At 39.7% G+C, this 24,936-nt stretch overlaps 7 protein-coding genes and 1 long non-coding RNA gene across 9 annotated transcripts; 2 read left to right on the plus strand and 6 right to left on the minus strand.

Moving 5' to 3' along the window:
• Nucleotides 1–480: 480 nt before the first annotated feature.
• LOC130700825 (uncharacterized) lies at nt 481–1,592 on the minus strand. The gene is made up of 5 exons (XM_057522814.2): nt 1,451–1,592; nt 1,274–1,359; nt 1,051–1,163; nt 761–926; nt 481–680 (listed from the first exon to the last, which is right to left on the minus strand). Exons 1-5 carry the CDS (start codon nt 1,533–1,535, stop codon nt 579–581), a joined length of 552 nt encoding a protein of 183 aa, XP_057378797.1. The 5' UTR covers nt 1,536–1,592; the 3' UTR covers nt 481–578.
• Nucleotides 1,593–2,202: 610 nt separating this feature from the next.
• On the minus strand, nt 2,203–3,322 carry LOC130700820 (uncharacterized). Its single transcript, XM_057522808.2, has 5 exons — nt 3,166–3,322; nt 3,019–3,104; nt 2,776–2,888; nt 2,488–2,653; nt 2,203–2,408 (listed from the first exon to the last, which is right to left on the minus strand). The coding sequence occupies exons 1-5, from the start codon at nt 3,293–3,295 to the stop codon at nt 2,307–2,309; spliced, it is 597 nt and encodes a 198-aa protein (XP_057378791.1). The 5' UTR covers nt 3,296–3,322; the 3' UTR covers nt 2,203–2,306.
• A 2,544-nt stretch (nt 3,323–5,866) lies between these two features.
• Nucleotides 5,867–7,570, minus strand: LOC130700846 (mucin-19-like). Its single transcript, XM_057522830.2, has 3 exons — nt 7,263–7,570; nt 6,923–7,204; nt 5,867–6,854 (listed from the first exon to the last, which is right to left on the minus strand). The coding sequence occupies exons 1-3, from the start codon at nt 7,337–7,339 to the stop codon at nt 5,867–5,869; spliced, it is 1,347 nt and encodes a 448-aa protein (XP_057378813.1). The 5' UTR covers nt 7,340–7,570.
• A 3,989-nt stretch (nt 7,571–11,559) lies between these two features.
• LOC130700811 (probable ATP-dependent RNA helicase DDX31) lies at nt 11,560–16,629 on the plus strand. Of its 2 annotated transcripts, XM_057522798.2 has the most exons (15): nt 11,560–11,727; nt 11,826–12,071; nt 12,123–12,398; nt 12,461–12,610; nt 12,678–12,794; nt 12,873–13,093; nt 13,181–13,448; nt 13,538–13,615; nt 13,748–13,816; nt 14,164–14,223; nt 15,256–15,446; nt 15,636–15,693; nt 15,845–15,941; nt 16,046–16,274; nt 16,410–16,629. In XM_057522798.2, the coding sequence occupies exons 1-15, from the start codon at nt 11,662–11,664 to the stop codon at nt 16,555–16,557; spliced, it is 2,274 nt and encodes a 757-aa protein (XP_057378781.1). In that variant the 5' UTR covers nt 11,560–11,661; the 3' UTR covers nt 16,558–16,629. The 2 variants fall into 2 exon arrangements, with proteins under 2 accessions (XP_057378781.1, XP_057378780.1); XM_057522797.2 differs by having other exon boundaries at nt 11,561–11,727; nt 11,826–12,398.
• A 181-nt stretch (nt 16,630–16,810) lies between these two features.
• On the minus strand, nt 16,811–18,077 carry LOC130700815 (uncharacterized). The gene is made up of 3 exons (XM_057522802.2): nt 17,896–18,077; nt 17,606–17,770; nt 16,811–17,542 (listed from the first exon to the last, which is right to left on the minus strand). Exons 1-3 carry the CDS (start codon nt 18,075–18,077, stop codon nt 17,209–17,211), a joined length of 681 nt encoding a protein of 226 aa, XP_057378785.1. The 3' UTR covers nt 16,811–17,208.
• Nucleotides 18,078–19,118: 1,041 nt separating this feature from the next.
• On the minus strand, nt 19,119–20,262 carry LOC130700814 (uncharacterized). Its single transcript, XM_057522801.1, has 3 exons — nt 20,076–20,262; nt 19,828–19,992; nt 19,119–19,733 (listed from the first exon to the last, which is right to left on the minus strand). Exons 1-3 carry the CDS (start codon nt 20,258–20,260, stop codon nt 19,385–19,387), a joined length of 699 nt encoding a protein of 232 aa, XP_057378784.1. The 5' UTR covers nt 20,261–20,262; the 3' UTR covers nt 19,119–19,384.
• A 1,229-nt stretch (nt 20,263–21,491) lies between these two features.
• LOC130700817 (uncharacterized) lies at nt 21,492–22,520 on the minus strand. Its single transcript, XM_057522804.2, has 3 exons — nt 22,279–22,520; nt 21,986–22,150; nt 21,492–21,912 (listed from the first exon to the last, which is right to left on the minus strand). Exons 1-3 carry the CDS (start codon nt 22,470–22,472, stop codon nt 21,621–21,623), a joined length of 651 nt encoding a protein of 216 aa, XP_057378787.1. The 5' UTR covers nt 22,473–22,520; the 3' UTR covers nt 21,492–21,620.
• Nucleotides 22,521–23,591: 1,071 nt separating this feature from the next.
• Nucleotides 23,592–24,411, plus strand: LOC130700818 (uncharacterized). The gene is made up of 5 exons (XR_009003887.2): nt 23,592–23,655; nt 23,709–23,780; nt 23,839–23,972; nt 24,056–24,192; nt 24,255–24,411. It is a non-coding gene; the product is annotated as an uncharacterized LOC130700818 (long non-coding RNA).
• The last annotated feature ends 525 nt before the right edge of the window (nt 24,412–24,936 follow it).

Below are 24,936 nucleotides of genomic sequence, written 5' to 3' on the forward strand. Positions count from 1 at the left end.
TTTGATGGAGGACGATACGGTTTGTGTGTTGACGCACGAGAAAACTATGAAAATGCGTAGAGCCAAATGATTTCATGTGTTAATTATTGTTATTGTGAACAAGAGGAATTTTCAGTTACATACATGTTCAGAATTACTGTAGTAATATCCTATAATTATAAGGAATTTCTATACACTAAACTTTCACCTTTACAATGTATGTTTACATAGGAAGAGTGATATTTTATGCGCACTAAACAACGCCCATCAAGCTGTCTGAAATCAATGCCTTGCACCGTCGATTTGACCTTATCTTTAGCACTCTCCGTTTCTAGCCTTATTTTATATGGTTTGATATTTGTTCAAACATATAAAGATAAATGTATCGCCATGAATGCCAAGATTTCGAAAAAATTCTGAGAACGTGTCGTATTTGAAATGCTATAATACCACTCTTCCGTAATTTTATTGCGATTAGTAACAATTCTGAGCTGCATTACCCGTTGTTATAGCCAGTTTATTTCATCTTTAAATCGCTCCAATACACCACGTTCATAAGCATTTCACGAAAAGTTTGTAAGCAGAACGATTGCGTGTGCTTAAACGGCCACCAAAGCGTACTCCAGCAGGAGACAGCCCAACAAGGCTTCCTGGGGAGCTCCAAGGTTTGAAATGATTTCAGTTCGAGTACTGTAATCACCCTATACGAGGAAAAATAATGTGCGAAACCCATCGTTAAAAACGAGCTCTGTGTTATGGAATGAATTTGTTTTAGTCGTACGTTAACTCCTCCTTCAATAGCGAGCCATTCGGAGGTGAAAGTGACGTAAGCGGCTGGATTGGTGTAAACGGCGGCAGCGAGTGGGCATGAGCAGGGCACGTCAGCTGGGAAGAGGGTGCAGACGGCTTCTGGGTAAGTGGTAAGAGCTGAGCAGAAGTCAACGGTGCTGCATAATTTCAAAAATGAAACGTAAAAACAATGAAAACTCCAAGCTCTGTCTTCCATTGGAAAGGTAGGGCTATATGATACTCTGGCCATGAACTTTCATATCACATATGAACAAGACTTACCAACTTCCAGAAATGCCGTTCAAGCACGGAACTTCATAGTTGTCGATAACTCGGGTAGTGACTTTGCGCATAGTCAAATTGGCTTCGACTGTTGCATCAATCAGAGTGGTGGTCTAAGAAACATTTTTTAGATCAAAATGCCTTGAAATTTTCATTTACTTCTTGCGTGGGCAAAAGCTATATCAAAGAAGCAATTGATGCATTAGCAATTGCGGTAACTTACGGTTAAATCCATGAACATCCTGCCGACAACAGGAGCCGTTTGGGTAAGGATTTCTCCACTGAATTTAATGGGAGCGCCACCACCACCTTGAAATAGATTATTAAAAGGGGTATTTTTCAATTAATTAAGAATCCTTTAATAAATTTGTTGAGATTTAAAAAATGTGAAAAAAATTACCACAGTCCGTGAGGCCTTTAATTCTCAAAACACTGGACGATACGCTCGCCACCAAACAGGCTGCTGCAACAACCAAGATTTTCATTTTTAGTATATAGGGGGGGACAAGGATTTTAGAACGACTGGTGCCCTATAGAGAGAGCTTCGCTTGTTTATATAGGGAGGTTTGCTTTACGTAATTTTGGTGCCTAGATTTGGTCAATAGTCTAATCAACTGATCACGAGATACAGCAGCTTATTAGGCTGTACGTTATGGGTCACGTAGTATAGTGGCATTCCGTATCATGTTGACTTCGTTTCTATTATTTGTTAAACAGCCTCGTGAGGCAAAGAGACAAAGCCTCCATAAATCAGTAATATTCTTGTTTACAAATCAATCAAACTAATATGAACGTATAGGCCTATCAAGCATGGAGACGCGTTTGCTTGGCATGAGTTTTCAATTACCATTGCATTCGTCCATGGTCGACCTTTAAAATCCAACTGATCCCTTAGCACAGATAAAATCGTGCATGATGTTTCTGTACGGTTGTAGTATCTCAGCCACCTACAGATGGACATGAAGCTATGGCCACCAAATAATGTGTACCCAAAACAGTTAATAATAGGATGTCTCCTAACAGTTGTCAAGATTCAAAAACATTTAGTGAATGCTGGTTTAATTGCACGCCCCATAACAATGTGTCACAAGATGACACGTATTTTGCAATAGCCTTATTGTAATTGCGAATAATGTGAAGTTCTCACTACACTTTGCTTTATTGATTTATTTCGTCATTAAGATTTTTCCAAGGCACACTAAATTCACCGATATTTCACGAACAGTTTGTAAGATGAACGGTAGGTCTGCTTGCGCTTAAACGGCCACCAAAGCGTACTCCAAAAGGAGGCAGCCCAAGATGGTTTCCTCGGGAGTTCCGAGGTTGGAAACGATTTCAGTGCGGGTGATGTAGTCACCCTGCGCGAGCAAAAATTATTTGTGAAACCAATCATTAAAAACGGGCTCTTTGTTATAGAACTGATTATTTCAATCTTACGTTAACTCCTCCTTCAATGCCGAGCCATTCGGAGGTGAAAGTGACGTAAGCGGATGGATTGGCGTAGACAGCGGCAGCAAGAGGGCAGGAGCAGGGCACGTCAGCAGGGAAAAGGGTGCAGACGGCATCTGGGTAAGTGGTAAGGGCCGTGCAGAACTCAACAGTGCTACGTGATCAAGGTAACAAATGAATACAGTACATGAAAATGAGTCATGGTCGTCCATTTGACACAGTGGCATTTTTCAGGCTCTGACGCATGAATTCAATCTCAATCTATAATAGACTTACCAGGTTCCAGAAATGCCGTTCAGGCATGGAACTTCATAGTTGTCGGCAATTCGGGTGGTGACTTTGCGGACTTGCAAGTTGGCTTCAGCTGTGGCATCAACTAAGGTGGTAGTCTAGGAAAGGTTTTTGTAATACGAAAAGTGCCTTGAGTTTCACGTTATCTTACTATCAATTACTTATTACATGAATTCAATAAATGTACATAAACAGAAAAAGGATGCAATGATAGTTGTGATGACTTACGGTCAAATCCATGAACATCCTGCCGACAACGGGAGCCGTTTGGGTAAGAAGTTGGCCCTCGAAAGAAATAGGCGAACCACCAGCGCCTTTAAAAAGTTAATTGAAAGTAAATGCTAGACCAGGTACAAAAATGCTATAGGACATTACCGCAGTCACTGAGGCCTTTGGCCCTCAGGACGCTGGCCGAAGCGCTCGCCACCAAAAGGGTTGCTGCAACAATCAAGAATTTCATTTTCAAAAACAGTGGGTTAGACGGGATCAGAAAGACTGGTAACATGTACAGAACATCTCCCTGTTTATATACAGTTTCGCACTGCACAACGGGGTGCGTAATATTAGGGTAGACCTACACAACCTAATCAATCGTGCACCGGGTACGGCTTAAACCATCACGCGGTATGGTAATGTCGGTATCATATTGAGTTTGTTTTTTATTGTTTGTTAACAGCCTCGTGATGCAGAGAGGTGGAGTCTTGTTGAAGTGATAGTACTGCCTATTTACGGACCAATCGAAGCAATATGATCGTGTTAGTTTAAATACGCATTAGGACATGTTTCATAAGGCAATACATTCGGTTATTGTTACATTTACCTATAGCCGGTCTATAAAAAAAAAAGTTTCAAACCTTTGAGCTGATTAGGTTTTTTTGGGGGTGATGGTACAGCACCCAGCGCCTTCTACATGTTGATAAATTTTTTTATGGCACGTGTAAAACTTTTATTATCCTTCGGCATTCGCATTTTTGAAAAAAAGAACTAGGGGAAAGGTAACCAAATGAAAAATCAAAAGGTATTCTAGCGAAGGTATATTTTTGTTTATTTCTACCCCTTCCTCTATTACAGCTGTTTTTTGACCAATATCCGCCCACTTCCAATTGGAGCCCAGGTAGTTTTCTTTCGTTCACGCCAGTAGTTGGAGGTTATGAACGTGCCTATTTAGTTTTATTCCAGCTGTCAGGCTAATAAAGATTGCATTAACTTTGCCGCTTAGTTATTTATTAAAGAGATATCGTTGTACTCGTTACACGACACATTCATCAATTCATCAAGGTGCCACTATGTCAGAGGACAATTACGGTAGGATCATTTTGCTTGCACTATTGGCGCCTTTTACTCTATGCGATAGCTACACAACTGAAGATTGTTGTCCAAGTAGGATGCAAACATTCGATTGTGTATCCACACTTCCATCTTTCTTTTGGTTTTTATCAGGTTCTATGCCCTAATTCTCGTGTCACAGAAAACGAAATTACGGTTATTTGTTTGCTTGTACTCTAGTCGACAGGATCTACTTTTCTTGCGGCATATAGGTTGGATTTTCAAATGCAAAACATTCAAAATAGTCTACTAGCTTAACCCCCCTGAAAAGATATAACGTCTTGATTGATTAAATGACTAATGTAGCGTATAGCCGGTAAAAGACTCTGTGAGGCCGATGAGCATCTTTGTAACATTCCAGAAATAATCCGCAAGGAAAGTGCCATAAAATTATTTATATCATTTTCCGCTTTTATTTGCTGACGATACCTCGAATTTTTAATGCGTTTATGAGATGTTTTTCAGTTAGTACGTATACGCCGCCAATCTGTCCGTTTATTTTTATCTTTTGATGTAAGTAAAACATTAAAAACATTGAGTTATTGGTAAAATCTTGAAAGACAAAACCTAATGTATGTAAAAGATAACCGTGAATATTAGGCGTATAAAGTTTGCAGAGACGGTCCTATAAAAAAAAAGTCCAGGAAAATATGCTTACTTGCGCGTTAATGTTAATTACATCTTATCGAATTCGGCAGTACGTTAAAATCTAGCGAGTTCCATTAGGCACGTAAAGGAATTTTATTTAGGTGAACGCATGATTGTTTACATACTCTGCGTTTTATGGAATTAGTTTTTATGAGGCCCCTTCCCTTTGCCTTTGGTGGGAGAAATTCAACGTTAAAATGCTAACACAAAAAAACCGAAGAGCTTACACGATGTTCTCGCACGACCCGAATACGTTGCCCGTAAGCGTAGAATATAAATAACTGAACGGATACATAAGTGGGCATTGAGTTTACGTATCCCTTTATTACAGTATGCTATTTGTTTTGGATCAACACAGTCATAAATAACGTAACCGTGTGGTTGGGGAAAAATCCGTTTTATACTCCGCTCGGAACAGCTACAACAATCTCCTCCATTTGTTTAGTTTTTATTGGCTTTTTTGGGGTTTTTGTTATATCGACGTCACAGCGTCAGATTATGGTGCAATTGAAAGAAAAGCCAAGAGTGGTACGTGAATCGTGTAGAAACTCTGAAGCGATTGGAACATTGGCAGATTCGATTTTTCGTTATGGTCATTTTGACGCAAGCAAATAAGACCCTTCTGTAGTGTTTGCATTGCCCGCTGGTTATCTCCTTTCTGTGTGTGTTCAAACGTGTCGTTGGGTCTTTTATCTACAACTAGATTCATGCGGTTCAAAAAGTGTTTGAAAACTGTAACGGCCCACATAAGTTAACAAGCGTGGACGACGTGCTGAAATGCATCGGTGTGGCTACACATCAGAACATTCTCGTGCCATTTCAGAATTTATTTTCACACTAACGCAACAGGTCCATGTTTTGGTGCTATATACTGTCATTTGTCCAAGGGGTAAAGAGAAACAATCAAGCGTATTACATAACATCTGTAGTTGTGCGATGTAAAATGAAAAAATGGCTTATGATTCATTACGGAGATGAAAACGGTCTAACAATTTTGAAACACATGCAATTAGATATTTATCACTGGTCGATTAAGGAAGTTAAGAACTGAATTTCCCCGTTACACTTCGGTAAATAACAAATGAGATTCCTGTGAAGAACTTCAATCATCCTCTTCTGAGCTATCCAATCCAGCTCCTGTTGCTCCTGTTGCTCCTGTTGCTCCTGTTGCTCCTGTTGCTCCTGTTGCTCCTGTTGCTCCTGTTGCTCCTGTTGTTCCTGTTGTTCCTGTTGTTCCTGCTCCTCCAGCCCCTCCAGCCCCTCCAGCCCCTCCAGCCCCTCCAGCCCCTCCAGCCCCTCCAGCCCCTCCAGCCCCTCCAGCCCCTCCAGCCCCTCCAGCCCCTCCAGCCCCTCCAGCCCCTCCAGCCCCTCCTGTTGTCCCGGTTACTCCTGTTACTCCGGTTACTCCGGTTACTCCGGTTACACCGGTTCCAGCTAGTCCAGACTGAGACCCATATGATCCCGAGTATAAATTCAATTGGGTGTTGCCAGACGTAACACCCACAGTAGAAATGCCTCCGTCCATCGATGTATCTGAAGTTGAACTTGCAACAGCACCAGCCTGAGCCCCCAATGAAGAAGCTTCACCTGTACCGGCCGCACTGGTTGTAGCGGAGGCATCTACACCGAATGCGAATTCAGCTGGTTTGACATCCATTGCGACGGTATCAGGTATTGGTTTGATGTGAGCAGGATCTATCTCCACTTTAATCACTTGTAACGTGACGTGATAATCCGGTGTGTTATCCTCGTACAGTATGCGGTGCTTGGGACTCGCTATAATGTGAATGGTAGGCTTTTTCTCAAAAGTTTGTGAGGTGGTAGCCACGGAAACAGGAGATCCCTCGTTGCTGGAAGCACTTGCTCCGGCCGATGCAATAACGCTGTCTTGAGCGGTTGTTTCGACAACATCAACGGGCACTGTCTCTGCTGGAGTCTCAACGACTTCGACAGGGGTGGTTGCAGTGGCCCTTCGGGCGTCACCGCGGAATGTTAACTTAATGACATCTCTTGTATTGCTTTTGACAGATTTCTTGGGGTTATTCAGCTCCCACCAGGTCCACGTTGGGGCTTCCGTGGTAGAAGAGGATCTATTCCAGAAATAAGGTTTATTACATCATATTTAATTCTTTTCTTTGATGATGTTTTAATGACTCACTTTGGACTTGTAGAATCGACGGTCGGTTTTTCGCTTGCGCTTTGAATTTTATTTTTAGCTCCTTTGGTTTCAAATACTTCTCCAAGTTTCGGATCAGCCTTTACTTCGATTTGTATAGACGCTGCTGCAACGATAGGTGTCTCAAGAATCGCGCTTTCTCTTTTAGTTGCGCCAATAAGAGTTTGAACATCATCATTTCTCTCTGCATTTACCGCCTTGGATCGTTTGTTTAGAATGAATTTCGTCAGGAATCCAAGTGGTTCTGCGACTACGAGGGTTTTTCTACACGAGAACGAGGTTAACTAGCTTTTCACGTAAGAATATATCCAGTGAATCTTACCTGGATATTGATGCTGCATGGATGGCCGGAACGCACACACTTATGGCAATCAGTAGTAAAGGTACAGATGGCTTCATCTTATCCACTAGTTGTCGACTAAATGTCTCGATTGTCTCCTTCACACTGATCTTTTAAAAGAGTAAAAGTCAGTGGCTAAGTAAAGCTGATTTCATTCGGTGGAATGTCAACGACTCTGGCGACACACACGACGCATACTGGTCGTGCTGAGTCAACTTTCAGGTGTCTGAAAGTGCAAAGAGAGCTAAGTTGGGTTTTTGAAAAAAAAAAATTGTGTACCGGTTCGCGTTAGGAGTAGCACCGAGTGTTGACCCACTAGTTGGAAAGAGTGTCGTTTTTAAGTGTCTATCGTGAAAGTGAAAGGAGCAAAAGTGCGGTAGTTTTTGTGTCTCGATTTTAAGAGAAAGTCGTTTATCCACAAACAGTCGACACAACTAATACCTTGTTTCTTTTTTCTTACTTTGGCATGTAGATTAGAACGGCATCCTTTCTAGTTCTACTCCCTCAAATTTCGAACCAAAAACACTAAACAGGTTGCTATATTGCATGCGTACAGTTTTAAAGTAGTATCAATGAACTGTAATTAATATACGGAGCTTTAGTTAAATGGAAATATCACCTTAGATGGGACTCTGTCAACTTAGAAAGCATTTTGTACCATATACTTCACGGGGTATATCTATAGTTGATTTCACGTTGCATAGAAAAGGGTCAGTTAAAAGCCCACTAATATATGTCCATATAGGATAAATTTAAACGAATCTATCACCACTTCATTTTGTGAATCGACGTTTGCTCACGATATCCTTTTTGTCGGCAGGATCTACGAAGAGTGAAAGCTAATTTGCGGATACGTGATAGTCAAATTTTTCCTTTCACAACACATTTTTAACTCGTGTGCTTTCTTTCTTGTCCGACCTTTTCGACGCTGTTTCAACTTAGCTTCCGTGATTGATGTCATTTTCTCGCTATCACATGTCCATCTGAATGTTTTCCACGGCATTTTCTTCGGAGGGAAATTTAAATAGGAGAAAATTTCTCCTAAAAAAAAACGATACACTTTTTCTGTTATACAAACTTTACGCGCGTGTCAGGTTTCCAGTTTGAACGCAGATGGCAAAGGCTTTCTGAAATCCAGGAATTTCATGCTAAATCGTATGCTATTCGGTCGTACTCCGGGAAGAAAGACGTCGTTAAATAGCATGATGTGCAGATAACGGTAATTGATGTTGCTCTTTTGAATAACACCGACGTGAGCGAAAGCTTTGATTAAGTTGATTTTACGTATGATTTAGACGTGAGAAAATGGGAACAATTGATAAACGAAGAGCCTCCAGCAATAACGCTACTAAAACTTGGATTTCAAACGTCCAACGGAATCTGTCCCAAGCAAATAACCCGTGCAATTCTATGTTGATGGCCGTCGTTTCAAGCTACGAAATAAAATTTTGAAAAACCAGTTTTTCGTATCGTTCTACATTTCTGTTACTACAGATGTCATTGCGACATGCACTTTCGCAGCCTTCCGGTTAATAAAACTAAGCTTTCCATCCGGGGTTGGACTCAACTGGGTATGCAAAATTCTAAACTTTCTAGACATCGTTTTAAAATTTGTTATTCTCAAACAGAGTGTCACCTCTTCAATGTTGGCAGTATCTATTCTGTGTCTCGGGTTGGTAGCCCCATCCTCACCAGAAATTAACTTTAAATCAGAGCAAGTTCTAACCGTATGCGACGCTTTTAACGTTTGGCACACGCACAAAGGCGAGCCAATTCGAGAATGTCCACAACTTCCTTCGGCGGCAGGTTTTTTCGAGAACTTGAGGGAAAAATTGTACGAGAAACAATGTGAAACCAACATTACAGCCGCTCAATCTGAAACGAGTTTACTCGAACACGGCATTTTGATCGTCAAGCAATTCGTGGATAGCATCAAAGACGGTCTGGAGGAAATAGGAATGGCATTAGTTCATGCAGCAGAGGATATTAGTGGTTTGCAATCTGTAAGAAAACGATGGAACCATCGAGTGTATTCGATCTTAGCAGGATCGTGTTTTTTGTTATTTTACTTGCACTGCTGGAAGCTCAGTGCACTGTACTTTAATGCCATTCTGGGATTCCTCACGTCCGGCGTTTTCTACTTTGTTCATTTATACTACAACACCTCTTTCACTCTTTGGCTCTTAATTGCGGTAGCTATTTTCGTTGGTAGCCCTTTGTACGTTCGGTCATGGTTACCAGGTCTTGGTGCTATGACTTTCATTCATTTAGTTATTCCACTTCTCAATTTAGTTCTAAGATTGATAATAGAAACTCAGCTTTTTCTAGGACCGATGCTTACTTTAATAGTCAATAGTTTTTCTATCCTCATCCATGTTTTCTGTTTGATTGGTCTCTATATTGATGAGAAATTGCTGGTCGTCAAAGTCATACTGCTCCCGTTTTATCAAACATTTCTCAGTCTCTTTGATTTTAACGGACGACACTCTGAGCTCATTAATTCCATTAGAAATTCAGTAGATGACATGACGACAGGCTTTTTCTCTTCAACGGATTTTAAAGGGAAAAATGTTAAGCAACTCGATAAGATGTTAGCTAGTCGATTACGTCAATTATGTGTGAACGTAACCACTTCTTGGTATTCGACTTGCCCAATTTTGTTCGCCCGTTCGTGTACTGCTTACATCGACCAGACCGATTTAGCCAAGTTAGATCAAGGTTTCGATGTAGCTGGCCAATGGCTGACTAGTTTAATTCTGCCATCCTCCAAAGACACGGGATCAGTTCAACGAACCTTATCCAAACAACTTTGCCAACAGATCTCTCGTTCCGCTTGTCGAGCTATTGACATAGTCGCCTATTGTTCACCGGATGATACTTTCTACGGTCAAGCTTACCATACTTTCATAACAGCGGTGGAAAAGCTTACAGCATCAATAGTTGTTCAGCCTTGGCTTCATTTTAACTTCACGCTCTTTGATTCTGGAACAATACCTCATGTTTCTTTCGATGTTGAGTGGATCTTCTTTGGGCGCAGGATTGCCAGCCTTTGCTTGGTCGCATTTTTCCTATTCGTACTCTTCCGCGCTCTCATTCAATCCATTTTTTTCTTACGTCGGTACAGGACAGACTTCCTCTTTTGTAGTGAAGCAATCGGCTTGTCTTGTAAACTTGTTTCCAACACTAAATTGATGGTGAAAGTGTTGCTTTTCTTTCTGAGCGAAAAAGCAATGAAATGGATGCACGAGCAACTCCAGGAAATCCAGTTTATCGAGCCTGAAAGAGGTGAAGCTCGGTTGGCCTTTAATGTCCAAGGAAATGGAACGATTGCCAAAGTTATGCGCTCACTTTTTGGTGGCTTCAGTCTGCAAAGTAAGTATTGTACCAAAGCTGATAGTTCGGTGTGCAGCACTCCATTCTTTCCGGTAGGTTGGTCCACTTGGATTTTTCTTTTCATTCTTGCCGGATTCTATCTTCTTATCGGGATGTACGCGAACAAAACAGGCTATCTAATGTGTCGTATCTGTGATCGTTTTATCGCAAATGTACGACGTGAGAGAAAGCGAATACAGCAGGAGAGTTCGAGAAGGGAGAGGATAAGAAAACGATTGGTTGTACAGACCTTAGCTGAGGAAGCACTTTCCAGAGGTGGGCCGGAAGACAGTCGATTAGTACTGCGTTTCTATCACGTACCGCGTCGTTGGTATCACCATCAATTAACACCTTATATAGTCCAGTCCATAATTGCTTATTCCAAGTTTGGGGCCGAGAACATTGGATGTCAAATTTGTCTTCACGCAACCGCAACGACTCGTTTTAAATGTAGAACCCTTCTTTTTTGCAATTGTTGCAGCATTTACCTGAAACGATGCCCTTGTGGCTGCCAAAGTTTGCAAAAATATCGGTTTCATTAGCAAATATTAATCTCCAAAATTTCAATTTCATCTAAAAAAGTAAGCTATAAGAATAAAAACTTGCAGGATCGGATACCTCAGATAGCTTTTCAAGCCCATTTTCTGATGTTCCTCGTTTTTAATAAATTTCAGTATCAAAGTACTTGTAAAAAAAAACGCGAAGCGTTGAAGCATCTTGTTGGTTCTGTCTGGTTAAATTTTTTTTTTCTTTTTGTTGCGAAACGAAAACAAACCAGGTAAGGCTTTTTGAATTTGTGCGCGTTTTTACAGAGCCATCTAGCGATAGCGATATGATCGAAACGTCCCAAAACACGTGGGTTGTCGTAGCAGAAGAAAAGTATGAAAAGTGAGAAAATTTCACTGGTTTAGTTTATATTAAAAGTCTTGCTACTCTCTCATTAGCGATCTTTCCCATTCGGATTTATTTTTGACACCTCTGACGTTTAGATTGAAAAATTCACTAGAAAATGGACAGCAGTAGTTTCACTTTAAACCTTACTGATGGTAGCAAACAAACCCAAGATGCGCCTAAGGTTAGTAACTCTGACATGCATTTGGAAATATTCGTTAACGATCATACTGTTTCAACTGTTTTCGTGTTCGACAATTAATAAAAACATTTATGTACCAGGCCAAACCTATGTCACATCAAGAGTATGTTGCTAACCAGAAGCCACTTGTAAGCTTTGCACCTAAGCCTCGACAGACAGTGAAGGCAGACGGTGTGAAGAAACCAGCATTTGTAGTTGTTCGAAAAAAAGCCACACATGTTAAAAAGAAAAATTTGTCTGAACTGAAGAGTTTTTCAGCAAATTTACAGCCACTTACCTCTAAGAAAAATGATCAGTCAAACAATGAAAGTAAACCACAGAAACCATCACATGCAGAAAATGACCAATCAAATAATAACAGTAGTACAGAAAAACTGTCACATGCAGAAAATGTACAAGGGGATACTCCTACTGTCATGCATACCAGCCAAAAGAAAGCAACTAGGAAAAATGTGTCAAATAACAAAAAGAACAACTCTGCAGTTTCACAACAAGGGGGATCATCAGGTAGTTATAACAACACAGGCATCATATCATCACTTTTCTTTAAAAACCCGGAGATTCCTACCGTCACTAAAGATAATGTAGAAAGTACAGAAGAAAATTTATTTTCGTCTCGTAGCTTTTCGGCTTTGACTATTCACAAGTATTTAGTAAGAAATTATCTACTACATTTGGCATTTAAATGGAAACACAAATAATATTTGTTTCACAGGTAGCAACATTAGAGAAAGATTTGAATTTGAAACATATGACTGAAGCACAGTCCAGAACGATTCCAATTCTTCTCGACAAGAAAGACGCAATTGTTAAATCTCAGACGGGAAGTGGTAAAACCCTGGCGTACGCCATTCCTATTGTAGAGGTACGTTAAAACACTTACCATTTTACAATGTTTCAAATTATCTTCTTACTGACGCTGGTTTAAATAGAAATTACAGAGTATTACGCCCAAGATTGATAGAAGCTCTGGTGTGTTTGCTCTCGTTGTTGTTCCCACAAGAGAGCTGGTTCTGCAAACATACTCTTGGTTCGTAAAAATTCTAAAGGTATTAACTTGAAATAATTTTAAAAGTCCATTTTGCCGTCTTATTCTAATGTTAATATACATTTTTAAAATATTTTAGCCCTTTACATGGGTCGTGCCAGGGTACTTGATTGGCGGAGAAAAGAAAAAATCCGAAAAAGCACGTATTCGAAAAGGAATGAACATTTTAATTTCGACCCCTGGTCGTCTTCTTGATCATTTAACGTCTACGCGTAATCTTAATCTTGGTCGACTTCACTGGCTCATCATGGATGAAGCTGATCGACTTCTTGATATGGGCTACGAGAAAGACGTGGGCAGGTATTGCACGTGACGATTCTTATCAATTTGTATCGGATAAAACTAATTCACTCCTTATTTCCGTTTTGATACTTTCTTTTTTTGCAGGATTGTCAGCATAGTGGAAGAACATTTCGTTAAAGAAGGCAGTATAGGACAACGACAAACTGTGCTGCTGTCTGCCACCTTGAGTAAAGGCGTTGAAAAACTAGCAGGATTGGCCCTGACTGACCCGGAGCATATTAAATTGTCGGAAGACGCAAGCGTAAATCAAGATCAGTTAGTGACGCCAACAAATTTGAAACAGTGGTATATTATAGTACCTCCAAAACTACGACTGGCGACGCTGGCGGCTTTCATTCTATGGAAATGCACGGTTAGTTAAGAGTAATTAAGATGTGAAGAACTGTTTCCCATAAAAGGGAATTACTTAATTTCTCACGCGTTTTTACTTTTTATTGACAGATATCCACAGAAAAGAAAGTGCTGATTTTTATGACGACGCAAGATTCCGTAGATTACCACACTGAGCTTTTCAACCGGGTGAGTTTTTGTTTCATTACAACATTTTTAAGCACGCAAAGGTGTCGCTGCAAAATTTGCGTTTGTATGGCTGTGTTCTTTATGATTTCTTTTCTCTTGCAGCCTTACCTTTACGCTCCGTTTTTCTTACAGGTTTTGGCTAAACGGGAAAATCGAACTCCAATCAGTTTTTGTAAACTACACGGAAATATGCCACAAAAGGTACGATATACACTTTCGTTATTTACAAGGCGTTGTTCCCCGAATAGATGGCGTCCATGCCGCTTTCGTACAAGCTACTAAGATTTTAAAAGGAAAAACCCGAATATTTTCACGGTTTTTGTACGTAATAAGTCAGGGGTACAATTGTCCGGTACTCAACAGTAGCCGCTGGCCAACCGGTTACCGTTTTTTGGTGCCAATTACGGCCAGTTTGGTGTAGTTTCGTTGCCTTTTGGCCCCAAAAGCAACGGGATGGGCGTTTTGCCATTGCTAATATGTGTAAAGGCATTACTTTTATATTGTCAATTATAAATTTTCTTATCTCCTAATCTGTTGTGTATTTCCAGGATCGGACAGCAATCTTCAAGGAATTTCGGGATACTGAAAGTGGCGTCCTTCTGTGCACGGTAAGTGGTCATTAATGTTTCATTCTGTAAAATCATTATGTATTTTCGCTTACAACGCAATGCTGCCATTGGCTACCGAGCAAACCTACAAACAATGAAATTAGTTTGGTTTTTCACGTTGTTTTTGTTTGGGGGAGAGGGGGGGTTGGGGGATGGAATGGGTTTTCCCGTAACTTCCGGGCGGTTAGAGCGTGCAGATGAACCGATTAACGGTGCTTCTTGGTCGTAATTGTCGATTCCACCATAGACTTTTTGTCTTTCGGTTTGCCTTTGACAACCTGGTCACATGCGCTTTTGAAGTTATGGTATAACGGGGCTTATGGATGCTTGTCTACTTCGCCTCACATATCGTTCGAAGGAGGTCGAGGAGTTGTCCTTTTTTCGTTAACGAAGCCAGAAAGAATTGCTTTTCGACTTAACCATTATCGGCTGTTAATTTAATCCTTCATTAACGTAATAACTATTTAGTTTTTGGTTCTTGTATTTGAACTACGGATGGAATGGCGATAAAATTAGTAGGTTTGAAGCCTCATCTTTTTCTTAACGTCGACGAATGATTCGCGTTACTTCAAGCGAAATGTGAGCGGTGTAATAACAACTTCTCCATCCTTGTCAGTGTCGTTCGATTTCCATGTAAAACAAACGACTTACATCGGCTCAGAGACTGTTCATGGAAGTTTGTTGAGCGAGTTTTCATTTTCCTCTCGAGTTCTTTGAATTTTGATCCCATCTTTTTCGTGAGAAAGGGAAAGACAGTGAAAGATGTATACTTCGCGGCGTGCGAATGAACAAATGCTTATTAGAGTTCATTTTCTTGGTACAGATAAGAAATGGAAATCGAAGAAAAATGATGGATTTATCTATATTTTACACGTGTTTTTATTCACGTCAGTGCGAATTAAACTCGTGTGTTCTACCAATGAGGCCCAGAGCGAATATTTATCGAATATTTAATGATTGGAACCCACGGATTCCTGTAATCATTACCCATTTGACTTGGCATCAAACACTGACAAAAATTAATTCATACAGGATGTAGCTGCCCGTGGCCTGGATTTGTCATCGGTCGATTGGATCGTCCAATATAATCCTCCCGTGACGGCCGAAGAATATGTTCACAGGGTGGGTCGAACGGCTCGTGTAGGCAAGTGCGGCCAAGCGATCATCTTCCTAGCCCCACCTGAAACGGACTTTGTTCATCATCTGGCCAAAAGGGGACTCAGGTTAGCTGATGACACTTAAGTTTTAATTTGTTTTTATTCAACGAATTCCATTCATGCACTATAGATTTCTACAATGTAATTCATTACTGATTTTATTTTTATTCATCTCTTGTTTTATATTGCACAAACATTAACTGCGTTCGTTTTGCCTTATGTGCCCTCTTCTACTCCGTGGGGTTGACCATCCAGTGTCGTTGAAAAGAATCCTGATGTCATCTTAAAGACGTTAGCCAGTTCATGGGCCAGGGTAAATATTGATAACGTTTGATAGACGTAGTCTTTTTCATTTGTCACGAAAGTTGTTGGTGGAACATATATATTAAGAAAAATATTCAATGAAAATGTGTGTAATCAAAATATTATCTCATTTTCGTTTTTTATTTCACGCGAATGGGTAGACCTCACAAACGATGGAGCAAGCCGCCACTTCTCTGCAGCTGAGCTTCGAGGAATGCGTTATCGAGAGCTACAATCTTTATGAAATGGCCACTAAAGGTAAACAGATGTTTTTTTTTTCTTTTTTCTTTCCGCCCTTCTTTTTCAGTTCTGGTTTAAGTTAGGCCAAAAAAGGACTAAGACTAATTGTGTACTTGTGACAGGTTACGTGTCATTCGTCAGGTCATATGCGGCTTTACCTAAGGACGTCCGTGAAGTCTTTAATTTCCAGTCGCTCCATTTGGGTCATTACGCAAAATCGTTCGCTCTTCGTGACCCGCCTGCGCAGATCAACACCGCAGGCCGAATGGGTCAGCGCAACGATCGCATTCAGCCGTTTAACACGGCCCGTCAACGCAATCCGTCTATGCTCAAGAGAGCAGCAGCACTTGGGTGAGTAAAAACTAAATTATAACTTATTGTATGGGGTAGATATTGGTCGTACGACGCATTCAAATCAGATATTCCAAGCTTCTTTGTCCAATTCTGTACGAACGGCTCAAGATATTCGTTTTCTTTATCTGGCAGATCGGATGGAACACAGCACCAGCCGAGTCATTACGAACGCCAAGCCATGCTATCGGAATTCTCCAGCGGATTAGATCCGGCACCCGCAAAGAAAATGAAAATCCGCCATACTACAGCAGAGGCCTTAGAAAAGCGGAATCCATGCTGAATAAAATACGGTTTTCTGCATTTTACTGCGGTGTTAGGTTTTTTCTGCGGCAAATCAAAGCATATTCAAAACTTAAGTCTTGTAATCTCTTTTGGTTTTCGTGTTTTTCAAAGGATCGTGTCAAAATCAGTTAAAGGGAATAATTGTCAAATAAGAAAATGGGGTTTTAGGGTCTGAGCGCCTTTCTTGTAAGTTTGGTAACAAGATAAAGAAAATTGGAAATTGGAAGCTACGCAATCAAATGTAAAGACGAATCATACATTTTTCTTTATAACATGCATGCAAGTTTTACAATAGGTCAATAATAAATAATGGTAGCCGCTTTTCATAAACTAAAACGTCATCTCTTGCAGCAACAGTCGGAAATTACTAGGACGGCAGGTTAACTTGGTTTGGACGTTAACCTTCATCTCTAAATGTTTTTGCCGTTGCTTGCTCCCAAATCATTTTACGTATTAGCGATCCGGAATTTCACTATTCCATCATAGAAAAGCGATTTGATGCCAGTCAATAGTTTTGACAATTTAAAAAAAAATGTTTTAACAGTTATGTGAATGAACCCTTTACCCGTCATCATTTTTTCTCGATAGATGTAAACACACAGGCGGTACTGAAGGGGACGTCAATATTAACATTGCTCAATTTAAATGGTTAGTGTTCAATTCCGTTTCGGATACTGTGATGCATATCTTTTTCCACAAGGAAACGACTTGTTAAACCATCTTCTTCAGAATGGTCAACCAAAGGGTTGCCCTTGTTTTCCAAATGTAGTTCACTAGCCTCTTCATTGTCGTCTATATCCGAAGATTCATTCTCTTCATTTTCATCGAGCTCAATTTCGTTTGAATCACCACGTGAGCGGAACAGGTTGTAAAGTGAGATGGGGCAGTCTGAGAACTCTCTAGCGCAAGTCATGTTAGACGATTGCCCTATATGTTCAGCCTCGATGTAGTCGTGTAAAAAATCATTGATTCCTCGTTTTGGACTGAATTTTAACTAGGAATTAGGATCGAATACCTTCTATGTTTAGGTATTAAATGATTTTTACCTTAATAGGATGGTTATGATCTCTCCGACAACCGTAAACTCTCCAATCGGGTTCGTTTGCATCTCGCATATGGTACGAAGAAGACACGCTTTTCCATCTATTCCTGTTGTTTGTAATATGCCCTCCACAGATTTGTAGATTTGATACTGTTCATTGCCGAATGACCTGTGACAGAACAATCGAATCATTATTCTTATTAATCGAAGAGGACTTCAGTTAGTAATCCCACATTGCTGGGTGGATTGGGATTGTAGTTGACTGAACTTCAATAGTCACTTTTGCACTTTTACCTTGCAGTGTAACCAGCTTTATCACTGAAAATTGTATCAAGAAATATGGTAATCGGAATAATCATCTGCATGAGTCCACGAATCGCTGTTCGACCGTTGGGATCAACCGCCACTAAAGGCAGAGTCAACTGATTGTTGATAGTCCAATGAGGACGAAGCAATATAGGAGTGCGAGTACCCATCTGTTTAGTTTTTAAATGAAATTATTATTATAATTTTTTTTTTAGGAAAAAGGCATCATGTACGGATTTACATTACTTTCTTGAATAGACCAGCGAAAACGAGAAAGAAAAGTGATGGCCTTTTAGCCTACCTTCAAAGGCGATCCTGCAATGAAGCTAACGGACGACTGTGAAGAGGAGGAAGTATGAACGGCCTTATAACTGTTCGGTCGGCATCTGCCTTACGTCGACAAGGACACACCTCTCGTGACCCCAGGAAATTGCTGGACTTCATAAAAAACAGCATCTTCCGTAATCGAATTGCGTGCCTGCCGTTCCAGGGCGTTTGAACATGGGTAAGCACTTTTGAAAAATTCATCACAATTTTTTGACGTATAAAATTCGGTATTTTCTTAAGGTGATAGATTTTTTAAAAAATGTTTACGAAGGAGAGGCTACGTCATTCTAAACCAAAACTACTTCCTGATGCTAATGAGCTTCGAAATTGCTTTACAGGGAAGAACATGACCTGGAGTTGAGTTTGTGGGATGCATCCAGCCATCTTTGGACAAAGTGGTGTTACCGTGCTACGAATACTAATTAAGTCAACCCGAATTCAGGAAGCAGGATTTTTAATATTGCGAGATCATATGAGGATAAAATTTTCTTGGTAACGGTACATTTTAAAATTATTGAATATGCTGTACTCGATCTTCGTACTCACAGTGCAAAGAATCGTATAATTGCCTAGTATTGTTTGTTTGTCTCACAGATGTACGTAACAAGAAAGATGGCAATTCATCAGATTGCGCATGCAAACTAATTTATATTTACCGTCTAGGTTTTATGTGATTTTGGATTTGGTATAATTCTCAATGATACCAATTGATTGGTGATTGGGAGGGCTAACAGACATCCAATCCATCACGATCTTGATCATCAATCCAAGCAGCGAGACATATTGGTGCGGGGTTCGTGATTGTCGGTTACAAGGATTTCTGCATTTAACTGGGTACCCATATCATAAAGACAAGAAATGTTTTAAAGCGCCACGTCACGCTATTTCGGTTCAGGTTTGTATTTTACACGTGTGAATGTTTTTGAATAAACCCAAAACGGGTACATTATAGTAATAAATAAATCATCGTTTAAATGTAGCGTTTCCACTTTGTCGATAAACAGGCAGTCGTCTCTTCTTGGCAGCAATCTTCAGCTTTATCGAAATCTAGAAACATCACTCCCAATAATGCGGGTTTTCATTCCAAAGGGAAATTGCTTCTTCTAAACAGGTATGTTCATTATACATTAAATAATTAAAAATGTGACGATTAAATTTCATTTCCCATTCTAAAGGGGTGCTTCTTCCGGACAGACGTTGCGTCGTTTTCTACTTTCATTTTCATTTTACGGTTAGCTCCGTTATCGTCTCTCGTATCAGATGAGCTATGCCTTAACGGCTGAGCATCTTCGGAGATGGAACTCGGATTAAGAACATCATCATGATTAGTTGCGTCATTGGCCGCACTGCTGGTCCCATACGAACGGAAGTATTCGAAAAGTGACAACGGGCAACGTGGAAACGAATCACTGCAGGACTGATTGAGCGATCTGCCAACCTTCTCGGCCACTAAATAATCGTGAAGGAACCCGGTAAATCCCGTTTCTCCTTTTCTGGGACTGGTTAGACAAAAACAGTTAGACAGTACAAATTAGAACGACAGATTGTTTGCATGTTCTGTGCGTAGTATTGGCTTAGGAAATTCGAAATTACGTTAGAAGTAAAGTAGCGAATTCGCCTGCCAATGTAAATTGTTCCAGTTGGTTTTGTTGTATCTCACAAATGGTGCGCAGAAGACAGGCTTTACCATCCATTCCTGCTACCTGTAAGGCCCCCTCTATACTTTTGTAGATTTGAAATTGGTCCCGTTCTTTACTCCTGTTTTTCAATGATTAACATATTAATTAGCAAAACAGCTAAAATCAAATTACTAGTGATAAGCTTGGCGATGTCAATCGTACCTTCCCTGCTCCTGTAGAACTTTCTCCGTAAATAGAGTGTCGAGAAAAATCGTGAACTGAACGGTCGCCGCAACAAGTCCGCGGACAGATCTTGCCCCGTTGTCGGCTACTGTTATTAGCGGCATTGTCAGCTGGTTAGCGATAACCCATTGGGGCCGCGCTAAAAGTGCGTTGCGTGCAGCCATTTCTAATCACAACCATAACAAATAATACCATATGTATTTACTCTTCTCGATTTTTTTTTTTTTTTAATGGATGGATAGGACGCAATAATGTATAATTTCGGTGTGGAGGAATGCAACTACCTTTGTCGCCTAGTTTGCGTTAAATCACAGCCCCGACTGACACTGATGCTGTTACCTCTGATGCTCTCAAACGACTGTTCGCAAAGTCGGAAGTTGCCCTAGCTTTATAACCTTCAGGAAGTAGACATCTTATTACCTACAGGCAAGTGGTTTTCTTTACTTTCGTAGTAAACGATGCGTCAATCTTAATTGGAAGCTAAAGTATCGCTGAATCGACAATCATTTCAACAAATAGTTTTATTCGCATGCCATTAATACATGTCGTGTACACGCCATGTCCTAATGTGCATATAAGAGTTCGTTGAACGCTATAGATTAAACTTAAAAAAAAAAACTACTGTACATGACTTACGTGACTTTCTGTACTGGTGAGAACCAACCAAAGGCTAGATGATTACTTCTCGTTATGTTTTTAGCATCCGAAATATGTGCGGTATCACGGAGAAGACTCACCGTCTAATAATAACGGTATTCTGTCATACTGTCGTAAAATACTAATTTTCCGATCCTGTTAGATTAATTCATTTGCTAACTAATACCTGTTTGGTCTTCTCCTAAATAACAGCGAGTGTGTATAGGCAAATGCTACACCTGCGTGGATCACGAGGACTTCTGAATGTTAACATTGAAAAATTACGTGAGTGTCTGTATCACTTCCCATTTTTCAAGACACCGTGAACTCAGTGGTTGTTTGGGCTAGATTAATGCTTATTTTCGTAAAGGGAAAAGGTGAACTACCTTTTTACATGGACAAAAACCGATGCGGAAAGAATTCCCGATGACTGGAAAAAAAAAAAGGCAAATCGAGATTTCCGGATGAAACTGATTTACCGGTAACTATATTTCTTCTCCAAAACATGTAGCATTTGGTATAGACTTTTCGAGCGTAAGCGTATGGAACGTTTCAAGCAAAAAAAAAAAATTTAAATTAAAAAGTCAGGAAATTGATTGTGTAGGGGTGAATTTTGTCTTTATTGCATAACCAATTCTCAATCATCTACACAACGTGGATTATTTTCTCTCTCAATTAAAGGTCAATAGTTATCGTGAGATTGTGGATTATGTATTGTTTTATTTCCAAAACTTCCTCTCGGTAATTTTCACACGCAAAAAGGTGAGACGGTAAATGTATTTGACAATAAATAAGGAAACTTAACAGTTATAAATAGACAGTAGCTGTTTTTTGTCACTCAGCTTTTTTCTTGTTGATTTAAATTGATCATATAATGCCGCATTGATTTTAAAACATGTCGACTCTAAAATTAGAGATACCATTCCGCGGATTGTCATCGTCTATTCCACCCGGGTCCACGTCCGATGCTTCTGCTTCAAGAAACGTTCCCTCTTCTTTGGCATCTTTTGCGTGATGATGGTTGCGCGGCTTGTCTTCTGGTGTACTATACGCGCGCATCATCTTGAAAAGCGATACTGGACATCCCGAATAGTTTGTTATGCAAAATTCCGCATCCGCTTGACCCAGCTTTTCCGCTTCTAAATACTCTTGCATCAGGTTTCCAGCAGCCCGTTTAGGTCTGCTCAGGTAAAAATAAAATAAAAATTGCTTTATTAGAATTTCCAATAATAATTTAAAAAAATCTTATTTACGTCAAAAGGGCGGTCAGAATTTCTCCCATAATCGAGTAGTGATTAAACGGGACTTGCTGCATCTCACAAATAGCTCTCAGGAGACAAGCCCTACCATCGATTCCAGTGGTCTGCAATGATTTCTCTAGTAATTTGAAGATGGTGTGTTGATCTTCACCGATCTTTCTACAAATGTGCGGTTAAAAGAACGTAAGAAATTGAATTACGATAGCAATTCGGACCGTCAATGGTTTATGAAACCAACGCGCACTAACGAAATGAAGGTTTGTACATATAGTAAAAGAATTTGTTACCTAGAGGAGCGGGTTTTTTTCTTTACGAAAAGCCTTTCCAGCTGAACCACAACTCGAAAAATCAAGGAAAACACGTTGACGTAGACGAACGCCGGATCGCCAAGCACAGAATCAACTGGAACTTCAATTGTATTTTCAATGCCCCAGTTTGCGCCTTGAATGAAAAGCGGTGAATTTCCAGCATGGATAGTCATTCTTCAACAAATGCCCAAAGCCTACACCAAAAAATGGGATTAAGAAAAGATCAAAAAGGAAAAAGAAATGAGATTCTGTTTCAGAATTAAAATATGTAAGGAGTAAGTGTCCTACGGTAAGAATTAAGAATGAAAATGGTTAAGGTCAGTCATATCGAACCTTACTGGAGAAGGGAATCCGCTGTACTATTTCGTGCCAAACTGATGGTCTAGGTCTTTATATCAGCTTGTGACGCATCAGGTAAGCTAGCAAGGCATCATACTTCCGCACTCTGAAGGGGAAAAGCATGGACTAGCATCTAAAGTAGTTTCTCTATTTTATCAGGTTTTACAATGTCTACATTTTTTTAGTTTTCTCTGGTGTCAAGGATGGTTTAAGAAGGCTTCAAGATTACTACCAATGTTTGCCATTGTCATTTCACTAAAGCGGATGAAGAAAAACCGGAAAAAATAAGGCAATTTCCCGTGAAATGTGTATCAGTTTTGTTTCCTGGTTGTTTTTGGCATTGCCCTAGTTTAAGAAGGAATCCTGCCTTACCGTACTTTATTATGTCGAAAGCTTAAGAACTACGATATGTAAAAAAAAAATGACACGTTATGCAAAAAATACAAGACTGATTTCAGAAAAAAATGGCTCATTTTCTGTTGATTGATCCCAGATAAAAACTAAGTCGTTTTTCGTGAACCTTGTTAAATTTTGAATATAAATCATGTATAGTTATCTATATAGGTTGGTGTTTTGTATAAACCCAAAAAGTCGACAGATTTGGAAGCGACTACCACGAAAGTTTCCCTAAATAAATGAATAAAACTATATTACTAAAAAGTAAAGAGTGCGCTGTACCGTACTGGCGCGCCAACGATTGTTAAACTTCGTCGAAAAGTCGAGCTTATTTTGCAGGCCTTATTTTGTCGGGCTTATTTTGTCGGGCTTAGTTTGTCGAGTTTATATGGCAATCCGTTTTACATAAAAAAAGAAAAAAAAATGTCGGGAAAAAAAAAATCCGCACTTATTTCTTTTTTTCCGACACGTAGCCATCTACCGCTCAGACTCGTTATTACTGGCGTAGGCAATTTCAGTCCATTGGATGCCATTCGCAGTTAGTTCAGTAGCGTGGATGGAAAATAACGCGTGTCTGGAGGAACAGTTGAAAAATGGATAAGATAATACAACAAAAGGATGGTAAGTATAAACATTATTATATTTGTTTTGAATTATTACTTATTGTTTATTAGATCAAATTATGGACCTGGAGGCTCAATTATTGCAACAGCACAAAATATTAGATAACAGCAAAGCTAAGGATGGTAAGGCCTAATACATAATGATTCTATTTATTTGCTTTTATTCATTTGTGTTTTGTAGCTCAAAGTTTGAGTCTACAAGCTCAGCTAGGGGAAAAGAACAAATTGGAACGGAACAGTTTCCAAACAGTGAAGGAGGTTTTTCCAAACTCATCCCTAACTGAACATGAGGATGAATTGGCATTAACCAAATAAGTATAGAATTTTAACAAACAATTATTTATTGTTTAGTTATTCAGTCCACCACCTGACAGTGTGTTAAATTTAAATTCTGTTAGTGCTGCACAAAAAGAATGGTTAGTAATAAGCCCATGCAGTGAAGGAAGTGAACAATTGTGGGACCGTATTTGGGCCGAAAATGGGTGTGGTACGGAAACCAAGATATGGGACAAGTTCAACATGAAACATGGATTAGGTACTTTTTGGTTTTATGTCTATTGAAAAAGTATTTTTAATGCTATTATTTTGCATTCACAGAATTTAATTGGGGATCAAATCAAGTCTGGAAGTGTTACAGGATGGAAGAGTCAGCCTACAGATGAAAAAACACTGAGAGTGCATTACCATTAAGGTATGAGGTAAAGTAATAGAGTATGCACATTGTCTAATGAGAAGTACCATCTTGTGTTAATAAATCCAGTACAACAGCAATCCTTTATAGCTCTGTCACAGCTAGAAACCTCAAATAATTCTGCTTCTCTGTCTAAAGAACATCTTGTCCTTTACGTTCAGAGTGTTGGGGAAACTGGGTACTTAAATGGCCCTAAAGATGTTTTAATTTTGCTGCCATTGCAGAGATGAACATCATACATGGACTCTTTAGGTATGAAAGGATTTTTCTTCAAATAATTTTGAATTTATGACGAAGAATTTCTCCTCTTTTTTGCAAACCATGTGTAACCTACCAAAAAAAAAATTTATCCAATAGGAAAGGATTTTCATGTACTGGGAACACAACTGTCAACAATGCAACATTGTACAGGTGCTAGTTTATCATTCAAGAGCCTTATACAATGATGTTAATCTGCAATTTGTATGTCCTTCCCCAAGCTTCCAGAAGTTGAATCTATGAGTCATGTAAGTTACATGATCAACAGTTGATATGTTTAACGGTGTTGTTTTTCTTTTCTCAATATAGGTTAATAGTAACATTGGATCT

This window comes from Daphnia carinata, chromosome 9, assembly GCF_022539665.2.
Source record: "Daphnia carinata strain CSIRO-1 chromosome 9, CSIRO_AGI_Dcar_HiC_V3, whole genome shotgun sequence".
Lineage (NCBI taxonomy): Eukaryota > Metazoa > Arthropoda > Branchiopoda > Diplostraca > Daphniidae > Daphnia > Daphnia carinata.

Coding starts and splice junctions, on each gene's coding strand:
- LOC130700846 (XM_057522830.2), bottom strand. CDS start 7,339: ATGAAGCCATCTGTACCTTTACTACTGATTGCCATAAGTGTGTGCGTT. Junction 7,205..7,262: donor CATGCAGCATCAATATCCAG/GTAAGATTCACT, acceptor GTTCTCGTGTAG/AAAAACCCTCGTAGTCGCAG. Junction 6,855..6,922: donor GTCGATTCTACAAGTCCAAA/GTGAGTCATTAA, acceptor TTTCTGGAATAG/ATCCTCTTCTACCACGGAAG.
- LOC130700820 (XM_057522808.2), bottom strand. CDS start 3,295: ATGTTACCAGTCTTTCTGATCCCGTCTAACCCACTGTTTTTGAAAATG. Junction 3,105..3,165: donor CAAAGGCCTCAGTGACTGCG/GTAATGTCCTAT, acceptor AACTTTTTAAAG/GCGCTGGTGGTTCGCCTATT. Junction 2,409..2,487: donor GCATTGAAGGAGGAGTTAAC/GTAAGATTGAAA, acceptor TTGCTCGCGCAG/GGTGACTACATCACCCGCAC.
- LOC130700811 (XM_057522797.2), top strand. CDS start 11,662: ATGGACAGCAGTAGTTTCACTTTAAACCTTACTGATGGTAGCAAACAA. Junction 13,616..13,747: donor ACACTGAGCTTTTCAACCGG/GTGAGTTTTTGT, acceptor TTTTTCTTACAG/GTTTTGGCTAAACGGGAAAA. Junction 14,224..15,255: donor GTGGCGTCCTTCTGTGCACG/GTAAGTGGTCAT, acceptor TAATTCATACAG/GATGTAGCTGCCCGTGGCCT.
- LOC130700817 (XM_057522804.2), bottom strand. CDS start 22,472: ATGACTATCCATGCTGGAAATTCACCGCTTTTCATTCAAGGCGCAAAC. Junction 22,151..22,278: donor AAAAAAACCCGCTCCTCTAG/GTAACAAATTCT, acceptor GCACATTTGTAG/AAAGATCGGTGAAGATCAAC. Junction 21,913..21,985: donor ATTCTGACCGCCCTTTTGAC/GTAAATAAGATT, acceptor TTACCTGAGCAG/ACCTAAACGGGCTGCTGGAA.
- LOC130700815 (XM_057522802.2), bottom strand. CDS start 18,077: ATGGGTACTCGCACTCCTATATTGCTTCGTCCTCATTGGACTATCAAC. Junction 17,771..17,895: donor AAAGCTGGTTACACTGCAAG/GTAAAAGTGCAA, acceptor GTTCTGTCACAG/GTCATTCGGCAATGAACAGT. Junction 17,543..17,605: donor ATCATAACCATCCTATTAAG/GTAAAAATCATT, acceptor GTTAAAATTCAG/TCCAAAACGAGGAATCAATG.
- LOC130700814 (XM_057522801.1), bottom strand. CDS start 20,260: ATGGCTGCACGCAACGCACTTTTAGCGCGGCCCCAATGGGTTATCGCT. Junction 19,993..20,075: donor GTTCTACAGGAGCAGGGAAG/GTACGATTGACA, acceptor ATTGAAAAACAG/GAGTAAAGAACGGGACCAAT. Junction 19,734..19,827: donor TTCGCTACTTTACTTCTAAC/GTAATTTCGAAT, acceptor TTGTCTAACCAG/TCCCAGAAAAGGAGAAACGG.
- LOC130700825 (XM_057522814.2), bottom strand. CDS start 1,535: ATGAAAATCTTGGTTGTTGCAGCAGCCTGTTTGGTGGCGAGCGTATCG. Junction 1,360..1,450: donor TAAAGGCCTCACGGACTGTG/GTAATTTTTTTC, acceptor ATCTATTTCAAG/GTGGTGGTGGCGCTCCCATT. Junction 1,164..1,273: donor GGATGTTCATGGATTTAACC/GTAAGTTACCGC, acceptor AATGTTTCTTAG/ACCACCACTCTGATTGATGC.